This window comes from Sinocyclocheilus rhinocerous, unplaced genomic scaffold (genome assembly GCF_001515625.1).
Source record: "Sinocyclocheilus rhinocerous isolate Xijiao unplaced genomic scaffold, SAMN03320098_v1.1 scaffold1619, whole genome shotgun sequence".
Taxonomy (NCBI): domain Eukaryota; kingdom Metazoa; phylum Chordata; class Actinopteri; order Cypriniformes; family Cyprinidae; genus Sinocyclocheilus; species Sinocyclocheilus rhinocerous.
Window position 1 is genome coordinate 282,774 of NW_015649446.1, and position 12,576 is coordinate 295,349.

The window sequence follows — 12,576 nt, forward strand, 5'->3', positions numbered from 1 at the left end:
TCACCTCATTGTGCTCACCTGTCTGCCCCTCGTTATCTGCCCTATATTAGTTCCTGTCTCCTGTATTCTAGTTTGTCGGTTATTGTGAATGTTACCCTGTGTGTTGTTGTCTACCCTGTCTGGATCTCCTGTTGTTTCTCGATTAAATATCCGTTTATTCGTCATCTTCGTCGTCCTGCCTGATCTCTCAACACCCTGACCGTGACAATAACACTGTGAGGAATTATTATTATTATTATTATTATTATTTTATTTCTTTTGTGGCATTCCCCACAAATGGTTGAACAGAAAACATTAACACTAGGGTTGGGTATCGTTTTTTTTTTTTTTCGATACCGGTGCCAAATCGATACTTTTAAAACGGTTCCGGTGCCAGATGAAAGAGATGTGTTTTCAGCCGTTTCTTGAAAATATTAAGGACTCCGCTGCTTGGATTGAGCTGGGCGGGTCATGACCCATTTCAGACCATGAAAGTTTTATCATAGGTAGAATGCAAAATTTCAGTCAAATGTAATTTATGCAATATTTCAAACCTTTATCCCACTTGCACTAGAACCGCCAGGGGTCGTTGTATACCTAAAACCGCCAGCGGGTAAATTTTACCCATGCACATGACTACTGTTTTGATATGGCTACAAGAACATATTATTTTACTGTATTATGCCACAGTCTTCACAAAGAAGTCTCTAGAGTCATGAAATGATTATGTCTGGTCATAAACTATATTTTTGTCCTTTTATTTTATGTTCAAGGCTTTTTTTATGTAGGCTACACTAATCACTTTTCATAATGGTCAATATAAGCTAAACAAGCCTGCACTGACAACGAGAATTAGAAGGAAGTAAATACATATTTGGGTTCTGAAAAATTATAATACAATGTCATCAATATATTAAGATAACTAATGTTATTTAAATTACTAAAATAGCATATAGACAATAATGAGCAATAATAATTCACGTCAATGTGCAATGTTAAAACATAAGCGGCGCGAAAATACAGGCATTATATAGTTGGTAAATTTCACCCGCGCTGGCGCTTATAGGTATAAATGTCACATTTTTTTATCTGGTTTTATCTAAACAATTTTTACAACCAGGGGATTGTAAATTACACAATTTTATTAAAAGTCAATGACTGGGAGACTTGAATGTTTTATTGAAAATCTGTTATGTACATTTGAAAAACAGCCACAGGTAAAATAAACCCCGTGGCGGTTCTAGTGTTAAAGAAATGGTTGAAAAGTATATTAAAGGGGACATCGGATGCCCATTTTCCACAAGTTGGTATGATTCTTAAGGGTCTTCATGAAATGTCTGTAATACTTTGGTTAAAATTCCTCAATGGTCTAGTAAAACAACACTCTTTTTATCTGGTCAAAAACAGCTCTGTTCACAGCGACCCGTTTCGGTGCATGTCTCTTTAAATGATAAAGAGCTCTGCTCACCCCGCCCCTATCTTCTGTTTTTTGTGTATTCGGTGGCGCGTTACCATCAAAAACAAAACTAATCCAATTTCCTCAGTGGTTCTGATATCGGGAGAAAATGAAGACTCTTATGTTCACTTTTACATCCATCTACAAAACACCTGCATTGCTTACGAGACATTGCTGTCAAATATTGTTGGAGAAAATGGTAGACAGCGTACAACTAGCTGAGGGCGGGAATATGCTAATATGGGACAGTCTGTCAGCGGTCATGGGCGGGGCCTGAGCAGTATGATGTCATATTGCTCAGAAAATAAAAACGGCTTGATAATTGAGACTATTTAGCATTTTTGGGGATTAAAAAAAGGAGTGAATGGATTTTTATCATTGTAGGGGGGTTGTGTCCACACACTGCTAAGACACATTTATACAAACACCATGTAAAAGTGAATTTTGCATCGCCTTGAATTTTGTGATCAGAATTTCAGTACAAAAGTACTGATTATTTCACATAAAACAGAAAATAAACCAGATATACACGTCTGCTCCTGAATGTAAGGTTATCAAGAGTATGACTAGACTAGTTTCAGCCAGATTTAAACTGGTGATAGAGTCAGCATTTTATCCTTTTATCTCTAGACCAGTGGTTCTCAACCAAATTCCTAGATCCCCTCCAACACATTTTGGCTGCGTTTACACTTGGCATTAACATGCGATCACCGTGATCAGATCGAATCATAAGTCAATCAGGACACGGCGCGTTTACACTTGGCAATATCAAGTGACTTCTCTATCTGGATGACCGATCGGATCTATATTTCCTGCGCAATATTTAAATAAGTCTTCTGAGAGTGAGTGGGTGGGGTTTTGCGTGACGTCAACCTGCGAATGCAGACACGATGGCTGGATTGCATTTACATTACACTGAGATCCGATCACAATGCGTCCTCGACTACCTCTGGACCAGGACATGCTGATCAGATAACATTCTGATCAGAATCGCATTTACACTTGTCTTTTCAATGTGTATGTGGACAACATCCAGATACAGATCGCATTTTAATGCCAAGTGTAAACGCAGCCTTTGTATGTCTCCTTAATCAAACACACCTGATTCAGAGCATCAGCTCATTAGCAGAGACTCCAAGACCTACATGCAAAATATGCAGTGTTTGGGGGGCTCAGGAGTATGGTTGAGAACCATTGCCCTGTTTAATGCATTTCTGATGTTAAAGGCTGGTAATGTGATGAATATCAGGAATCTGATCCTCTGTCTCCCTGTGTTTTCCATTCCAGTATAAGTGCCAAAGTGCTCGAAGAAACTCCAGTGGCAATGACAATGATTGTGAGGTGAGACTTTGTGTCGACTCGTGACTGTCTACATGTCACTCTGCTCAGTTCTCAGTGTCATGAAAAATTAAGAAATTGCGATATTTAGATTAGATAAAGTAGTAAATGTAGTAGAAATTCCCTCTACGCACCTGATGCCCCACACACCTGAGGCAAAATCCCAAGCTAAAATGATCCTCAGGTGCCTCACATTGTGAGTGGGATGGCATCCTGCCCAATATGGACATTATCATTTGGGAAAGTTTTTTACAGGTCCAATATTCGTAAAAATTACAATTTTCCATCCTCATTTTTCACTTTTTGTGAAAAACACTCTCTCTTGCAGAAACTAAAGTAAACACCCACCCTTACACAATTGCAACAGTCCGTTTCAGCGTGGTAATTGCTTTTGCTTGCTTATTTGCTTCATTTTCAGTAGCTGGTTTTAAAAGTACTATTGTTACTTGTATTACAAAAGACAATGTATGTACGTGGGTATGTACTGATTTTTTTAGCAACACTCAAACAATGATACGCTTGGTGTCTTAATAGCGTTAAACGCTGGTTTAACATTGATTACAAAAGTAGTTTTTTAGTTTTTGAACATTTTGATTTTACATTTCATGACCCCTTTTTAAAAAATGACACATTTATGTGTTAACAAATGCATAAAAATAGCATGTTGCATGTTTTCTTCACTTCTATGATAGGCACTCCCATTTTTTCACTTCTTGTCTAGACTTCTAAATCATAGTTTTAGCTACTAAGACTAGCTGCAACATAAGCATACAATTTTCATATTCCTTAACCACATTCATTACCACTTTTCAAGAAAGTATAGATTTCAACCAAAGAAATGTCTGTAGTCAATATATATTTTTTAAGTTATGCTCAGCTTTAAATATTTCATCGGATCGGCTCTTTGTGAAATTTATGGTAATTCATTGGTCAAAAGTTGTGGGAAGCCCTGTCTCATTCTGTTGAAGTACAATACTACATTTACAAAGTTCATGAGAGAGAGAAACATCTGTGTAAAACATGTAGAACAGACCATCTCAGTCAGAAGAATCTGAATCCATTACAAAATCCATCAGAATTGTTTGCAGTGATTCCATATTTGTGATGTTACAGGAGGGAATGCGATCTAATGATTTCACCACAACTCTGACTGTTTTTGGCCTGAAACCCAGATCAGGTAGTGTTGTCCTTTCCCTTTCTCTCATCACAAGTTGTCTTTTTTCTTTCATCTTTGTGATGGTATTGCCAAGGCTTGGCAGCTTGGCAAAGCATTTTCTTTTCAGTGTAACTGAGCAATCAAAGTTGTATTGATGTGTTAGACAAAAACACTTTCAATTACACTTTAAACAAACATCATGTCTGAAGTCAGCTTTGAAGCTCTGAACTACAAAACAGTATTTTTTCCACAGACATCTTATTTTGAGACTGTATTCAAATCTCATGATGTCTGTCATTTCAAAAATACTCTTCCTCACCTTTGTTTAATGGAAGTTTGGAGGTCAAGAACAATTTTTCTTTGGAAAGATATCGTCTTGAACTAGTTGTATTTCTTTATCATTTCTTTTTCATTTTTTTCATGACATCGCAGTTCAGTGGAAAGCACAAGGAAGGCCAGTACTTCCTGTCTCACAGAAATACAATAAGAATTATGCTGCATACAACAGTAAAACCGCTTGTTTTGCAATGTTATCATTCTCACAAATGCTTCCCGTTTTATCATTTATGTCAATTATATTTGCAAGCAAGACGGGGGGATGGGGGCAAGAAGAGTCCGTGTTTTTTTCTTTTAATGGTTGTGTAAGTAATTTCATCCAGTAAATAATTGTCTGGCCTGAACAAAAAAAGAACCTGAACATAGTTTGACAAAAGAGTCTATATCAGAGTTTATTTACACTTTTTTTATTCCACATGAAAGTGTGTTAATGCACATTTTAACTAGGGCAGCAACAGCAAATTGAGGAAAAATATTGATTATGGAGCTATTCTAAAGTAAATTTCATTATTATTAATTAGTCAGAACTATTGTTGATCTATTGTTGAAGGGCAGAGATGGGAGACCTCAAATCTAATGAACAGAAAGAAGACACTTAGTGACCACATTTACGCCATGTAAAAATGTAAAGATTTCCCAGACTCAGAGATCAAACAGGTTAGTTTATTAGGGGAAGCTTGCAACGAAGAGGAACATGATAATGATGTTGACTATGTGTCTACTCCTCAGCGTTCTCCCGTGGAAATCGTCAAGACTTTAGCTCCACAGAACCAAGCTTCACCATGAGGAGAAAAATGGAGCACCTCAGAGAGGAGATGGAGCAGATCAGACTCTTGCAGCAGGTCAGAATTCCACCGTAACCCCTCTGGCATATTTGCCAAAGTAGAATGAAAAATGATTGATTCATATCTCTAGGGTAAGCCAAGCGAAGCTAATTAAACACACAGATAAAACAGTTCTGTTTATCAGCATGTCATTAATGTTGTCAGAGTTCACGTGGGATAACAGTGCTTTCTTTCATCAGTTTTCTATATTAGTTGCTCTATGTTTCTACTTGCCACTGGGAGCTCTTACCAACAGTGTTATTTCTACTTGTTGAGTCATGATGCCAGAAAGGGCACATATATTTCAGACAATATTTAGTACCATGTAATCATACAGGGCTGGAACAAAAGTTTCTAAGGAATTCTAAGGAAAGGGATGATGATTAGGTGTTGAAGTCACTATATACAGTTGAAACCACCTTTCATGTGCGCTTCACATGAGGAATGCTATTTGTATGGCACACTATTTGAGTTGCTGCCTGTGTAGAGCTTTCAGTTCGTTACTTACTGTAGAAGGTTCCGCTTCAGTTAGGATGCTGCCTTAGACGTGGACATGGCAAGGCAGATCATAAGTAAAACAAAACTGCATCTATAGGGTGTCTACAGACTAGTTTTCCATGTAAGAAGTGAATGTGAGATTCACTGATGCTGAAAGATCCGATCACAATGCGTCCTCGACTACCTCTGGACCAGGACATGCTGATCAGATAACATTCTGATCAGAATCGCATTTACACTTGTCTTTTCAATGTGTATGTGGACAACATCCAGATACAGATCGCATTTTAATGCCAAGTGTAAACGCAGCCTTTGTATGTCTCCTTAATCAAACACACCTGATTCAGAGCATCAGCTCATTAGCAGAGACTCCAAGACCTACATGCAAAATATGCAGTGTTTGGGGGGCTCAGGAGTATGGTTGAGAACCATTGCCCTGTTTAATGCATTTCTGATGTTAAAGGCTGGTAATGTGATGAATATCAGGAATCTGATCCTCTGTCTCCCTGTGTTTTCCATTCCAGTATAAGTGCCAAAGTGCTCGAAGAAACTCCAGTGGCAATGACAATGATTGTGAGGTGAGACTTTGTGTCGACTCGTGACTGTCTACATGTCACTCTGCTCAGTTCTCAGTGTCATGAAAAATTAAGAAATTGCGATATTTAGATTAGATAAAGTAGTAAATGTAGTAGAAATTCCCTCTACGCACCTGATGCCCCACACACCTGAGGCAAAATCCCAAGCTAAAATGATCCTCAGGTGCCTCACATTGTGAGTGGGATGGCATCCTGCCCAATATGGACATTATCATTTGGGAAAGTTTTTTACAGGTCCAATATTCGTAAAAATTACAATTTTCCATCCTCATTTTTCACTTTTTGTGAAAAACACTCTCTCTTGCAGAAACTAAAGTAAACACCCACCCTTACACAATTGCAACAGTCCGTTTCAGCGTGGTAATTGCTTTTGCTTGCTTATTTGCTTCATTTTCAGTAGCTGGTTTTAAAAGTACTATTGTTACTTGTATTACAAAAGACAATGTATGTACGTGGGTATGTACTGATTTTTTTAGCAACACTCAAACAATGATACGCTTGGTGTCTTAATAGCGTTAAACGCTGGTTTAACATTGATTACAAAAGTAGTTTTTTAGTTTTTGAACATTTTGATTTTACATTTCATGACCCCTTTTTAAAAAATGACACATTTATGTGTTAACAAATGCATAAAAATAGCATGTTGCATGTTTTCTTCACTTCTATGATAGGCACTCCCATTTTTTCACTTCTTGTCTAGACTTCTAAATCATAGTTTTAGCTACTAAGACTAGCTGCAACATAAGCATACAATTTTCATATTCCTTAACCACATTCATTACCACTTTTCAAGAAAGTATAGATTTCAACCAAAGAAATGTCTGTAGTCAATATATATTTTTTAAGTTATGCTCAGCTTTAAATATTTCATCGGATCGGCTCTTTGTGAAATTTATGGTAATTCATTGGTCAAAAGTTGTGGGAAGCCCTGTCTCATTCTGTTGAAGTACAATACTACATTTACAAAGTTCATGAGAGAGAGAAACATCTGTGTAAAACATGTAGAACAGACCATCTCAGTCAGAAGAATCTGAATCCATTACAAAATCCATCAGAATTGTTTGCAGTGATTCCATATTTGTGATGTTACAGGAGGGAATGCGATCTAATGATTTCACCACAACTCTGACTGTTTTTGGCCTGAAACCCAGATCAGGTAGTGTTGTCCTTTCCCTTTCTCTCATCACAAGTTGTCTTTTTTCTTTCATCTTTGTGATGGTATTGCCAAGGCTTGGCAGCTTGGCAAAGCATTTTCTTTTCAGTGTAACTGAGCAATCAAAGTTGTATTGATGTGTTAGACAAAAACACTTTCAATTACACTTTAAACAAACATCATGTCTGAAGTCAGCTTTGAAGCTCTGAACTACAAAACAGTATTTTTTCCACAGACATCTTATTTTGAGACTGTATTCAAATCTCATGATGTCTGTCATTTCAAAAATACTCTTCCTCACCTTTGTTTAATGGAAGTTTGGAGGTCAAGAACAATTTTTCTTTGGAAAGATATCGTCTTGAACTAGTTGTATTTCTTTATCATTTCTTTTTCATTTTTTTCATGACATCGCAGTTCAGTGGAAAGCACAAGGAAGGCCAGTACTTCCTGTCTCACAGAAATACAATAAGAATTATGCTGCATACAACAGTAAAACCGCTTGTTTTGCAATGTTATCATTCTCACAAATGCTTCCCGTTTTATCATTTATGTCAATTATATTTGCAAGCAAGACGGGGGGATGGGGGCAAGAAGAGTCCGTGTTTTTTTCTTTTAATGGTTGTGTAAGTAATTTCATCCAGTAAATAATTGTCTGGCCTGAACAAAAAAAGAACCTGAACATAGTTTGACAAAAGAGTCTATATCAGAGTTTATTTACACTTTTTTTATTCCACATGAAAGTGTGTTAATGCACATTTTAACTAGGGCAGCAACAGCAAATTGAGGAAAAATATTGATTATGGAGCTATTCTAAAGTAAATTTCATTATTATTAATTAGTCAGAACTATTGTTGATCTATTGTTGAAGGGCAGAGATGGGAGACCTCAAATCTAATGAACAGAAAGAAGACACTTAGTGACCACATTTACGCCATGTAAAAATGTAAAGATTTCCCAGACTCAGAGATCAAACAGGTTAGTTTATTAGGGGAAGCTTGCAACGAAGAGGAACATGATAATGATGTTGACTATGTGTCTACTCCTCAGCGTTCTCCCGTGGAAATCGTCAAGACTTTAGCTCCACAGAACCAAGCTTCACCATGAGGAGAAAAATGGAGCACCTCAGAGAGGAGATGGAGCAGATCAGACTCTTGCAGCAGGTCAGAATTCCACCGTAACCCCTCTGGCATATTTGCCAAAGTAGAATGAAAAATGATTGATTCATATCTCTAGGGTAAGCCAAGCGAAGCTAATTAAACACACAGATAAAACAGTTCTGTTTATCAGCATGTCATTAATGTTGTCAGAGTTCACGTGGGATAACAGTGCTTTCTTTCATCAGTTTTCTATATTAGTTGCTCTATGTTTCTACTTGCCACTGGGAGCTCTTACCAACAGTGTTATTTCTACTTGTTGAGTCATGATGCCAGAAAGGGCACATATATTTCAGACAATATTTAGTACCATGTAATCATACAGGGCTGGAACAAAAGTTTCTAAGGAATTCTAAGGAAAGGGATGATGATTAGGTGTTGAAGTCACTATATACAGTTGAAACCACCTTTCATGTGCGCTTCACATGAGGAATGCTATTTGTATGGCACACTATTTGAGTTGCTGCCTGTGTAGAGCTTTCAGTTCGTTACTTACTGTAGAAGGTTCCGCTTCAGTTAGGATGCTGCCTTAGACGTGGACATGGCAAGGCAGATCATAAGTAAAACAAAACTGCATCTATAGGGTGTCTACAGACTAGTTTTCCATGTAAGAAGTGAATGTGAGATTCACTGATGCTGAAGCTGTAGAGTGCTTGCCTTTCCTTGCTAATGATTTCCTATCATGTCCAATTTCATAACCTCCACCTCAGCTCTATGCTGTCCTTGGTGCTGAAGGGCCACCCATGTGATAGCCGGAATGACTGAAAAGAGCACAGACGTCTTATCTTGACATTTAGCAAATGGATGATTCTTGGTTCACATGATATACTTGTCCTTTATTTGGAATCAAATGAAGTAAACTTGAGTGTTTGTATGTGTTTGCAGAACCTCGAGTCTAGGCTAAAGGTTTTGTTGCCAGACGATGTGGGTGCTGCTTTGATGGATGGTGTTGTTTTATGCCATCTGGCTAATCACATTCGTCCTCGTTCCGTAGCTAGCATTCATGTACCTTCCCCTGCTGTGGTAAGTTTCACTGAATGTTTCATACAGACCTTCTTGGATCTCCTTTTAAATGAAATAATATTTTCTGCACTTTAATTGACATTCATTAGTAAATATTCAGCATTCGAAACTAGCACATAAATTGCTTGTTGTTTCATGGTTCTGTTTGATGTGACACTTTCTGTCCACAATCCCTCGACCAGCCAAAGCTGAGTATGGCCAAGTGTCGGCGGAATGTTGAGAATTTCTTGGATGCATGTAAAAAGCTTGGAGTGCCACAGGTAGGACCGAGTGTTTCTTCCTTTTACAAATGCCATATCAGTTTTCAGCTTGTATCTGCTTTTTAAAATCAGTATCAAATTCATATTTTACTATTACAACATCATCTAGCTTTTACTTAAAGAAATATTGATAGTTTATAAGATTTAACCCTGCAAGATTTAAGCAAGATTTTCTCTTGAAAATCAATTGACTGCATTTAAGAGAGTTGCTGTGTATTTATGCATAAAAATGTTAAGATGAAAATGTATCCATTCATTATCCATACATGTTCAAAGGTCAGTAGGATTTTAAGAAATTAATATTTTTTTATTCAGAAAGGATGCATTAATTGATCAAGTACAACAAAGTTTCAACAAAAATATTAAGCAGCACAACTGTTTTCAACATTTGTAATAATAGTAAATGTTTCTTGAGCAGCAAATCAGCATATTAGAATGATTTCTGAAGGATCATGTGACACTGAAGACTGGAGTAATGACTAATATATTTAAATATATTATTGTGTCATAAATTTTTTTTTTAATTTTTACATTTACAATTACATTTTAAAATATATCTAAATAGAAAAGTTATTTGACATTGTAATAATATTTCACAATATTACTGTTTTACTGTATTTTTGATCAAATACATGCAAGCCTTGGTGAGCAGAAGAGACTTCTTTCAAAAATATTCATGAATATTACCGACCCCAAACATTTGAACAGTAGTGTGTTATAAATCTGTAATGCCAAATTTATGTTTGTTTTACCGTCTTTTAATCATCTTTTTTAATGGGGTATCATAGATTTATGAAATCTGCCATTGATCTATATTTATGCTTACATTTACTTGTGTTTATGAACAGGACAAGTTGTGTTTGCCGCATCACATCCTGGAGGAGCGAGGTCTGGTAAAGGTTGGTGTCACTGTACAGGCACTGCTGGATCTTCCATCATCAAAACCCAACCAACTTTCTACCATGTAGCATTGCTGGATCATGGGATGTCCACTAGCATCCCTTTATCCTGCCTTACCACCTCATCCTCACTCCTCACTCTCAATGCTGATCTTTGACCTACTATGGGGAAGTCATGACCCTTCACCCTTCACAACTGTGGTGAACAGGCCGGCTTCCCCCTACCTCTTATAAGCCTCTATGGAGGGCTCTAGACATTTTAAAGCTCCAGTATTGTGCCCTATATGAGGGAAAATGTCATTCTTAAAGCCACACATTTCATTCTGAGGGGAAATACCGGTTTCTATTCCACAGCTGGCAATGCTGTCTGTCCCCTCTTAATGCTGGACACCTCTGTCTCCTTTCTTTTGTATCTTCTTCTCATCTCTCATGTTCACTCTTCTCTTGGACCGGTGAGCCCCCAGCGGGTGAGGACAGGAGAAAAGCCCGCAGCTATCTGGCTGATTCTGGAGCAGAGGGAAGATGTTATTTCAATGTCACGCCAGCCCTCTCCTGTATGAAGTCTCTAAGAGCTGTCTAACATCTTGTTACATTCTGACTGTTGTTTCCTGTCTGTTTGAAGAAATAAGTGAGGCAGAGACATGTATTGATGTGCATCTAATAACCAGATCTGCACCGAGGACACCTGGAAAGGACAGACAAAGGTGTTGCCATAAAAATTGTCATTGCTGTCACAGCTGTTGATGTACTGCAGTCAGGTGAGTCATTGGCAGTGCATTAGAGAGTATTCATTTTTTTCCTGCCTGGAAGGTTTTAACAGTGAAGACACTGCTCACGTGCCTGCACAAGACAAAGACTTTTTTGTGTTCTTTTACGTACATGCCAGCGTTTGCCAAATGTTTGTTTTTCTATGACTGTTTTTCTCACAGGTTTTATTTAGTGCTTTACTTCTCACAGCCTGCGTGTGCCAGGAATTCACAACATCATAAAGTTTCGCGAGTACCAGTGTAATTGCATTGTGCTAAATTTTTGTCTGTTGTGCAGGTCTGGGCAGGTATGTAAAGTTTCTGCACTAAAAATAGGCCAACTAAAAACATTTTCAAAACCTAATTATAATTACAGAGTAAGAACAGTCCTTTTCATTAAAAATGAAAGATGTGCATTTTATTGAATGATTACATTTGTTCACATTTGTTTTTTGTTTTTTTTAATCTCTAATGTAAGAACAAAGAGTCTTTGATACTTGGAAAATTGAGTGAAGTTAAGTAAAGGGTTTGATGTGCAGCAGTTCATTCACCACAGTAAACTCTGAAGGTTTATAGAAATTTTAAAATATGCACAAATAGTTTTGTTTTATCATGGAATTTATTTATTTACCTTTATGTACTTTTGTATGTTTTATTTATTTCTTTGCGTTCTATTGACTTCTTTATCAACCTCAAAATTCAGCAATACGGATTCTTGAGTGTTATATATTCATTTCCAAACATGGAAATTGGAGCAACCATCTTAACGGGTTGCAGCCCTGGAAGTTGCTTGCAGTCAATTTCTGTTTGACACATCGTTTACATGCACATCAGAAAGCTGGTTATGTGAGGAAGTTATTTGTAGAAGATCAGATGCAAAATCAGCATTCACATTTACATGTCCTGTTTAGCATATAGACTGTACATGTGGTTTTACTTTAATAGACAATAGTCGGGGTAGCGCCATATTTAATTTTTGACAGGAGTGAAAACAAGGCTGTGAGGGATAGAAGTTCAATGGATTGTACTGTTGTTTAACAGCTGTTCAGCTGATGAAAATTCTTGCTGATAAAAAGCTTGGTAAACAAACTCCATAAAACAGTTTTAAACATTTTAAGTTGTGAAAACTATGTAATCTAGGACAATTATACAGTGCAC

General features: G+C 37.2%; 1 protein-coding gene across 1 annotated transcript in view; it reads left to right on the plus strand.

The window, feature by feature from the left end:
• LOC107710563 (leucine-rich repeat and calponin homology domain-containing protein 2-like) overlaps nt 1-11,836 on the plus strand; it is a 77,314-nt gene extending 65,478 nt beyond the window's left edge. Inside the window, exons 18-23 of the mRNA XM_016515371.1 lie at nt 2,723-2,776; nt 3,887-3,950; nt 4,995-5,107; nt 9,376-9,513; nt 9,696-9,773; nt 10,622-11,836. Coding sequence (XP_016370857.1) covers nt 2,723-2,776; nt 3,887-3,950; nt 4,995-5,107; nt 9,376-9,513; nt 9,696-9,773; nt 10,622-10,741 — 567 coding nt within the window. The 3' untranslated portion in view covers nt 10,742-11,836. The remainder of the gene's footprint in view (nt 1-2,722; nt 2,777-3,886; nt 3,951-4,994; nt 5,108-9,375; nt 9,514-9,695; nt 9,774-10,621) is intronic.
• Nucleotides 11,837-12,576: the final 740 nt, after the last annotated feature.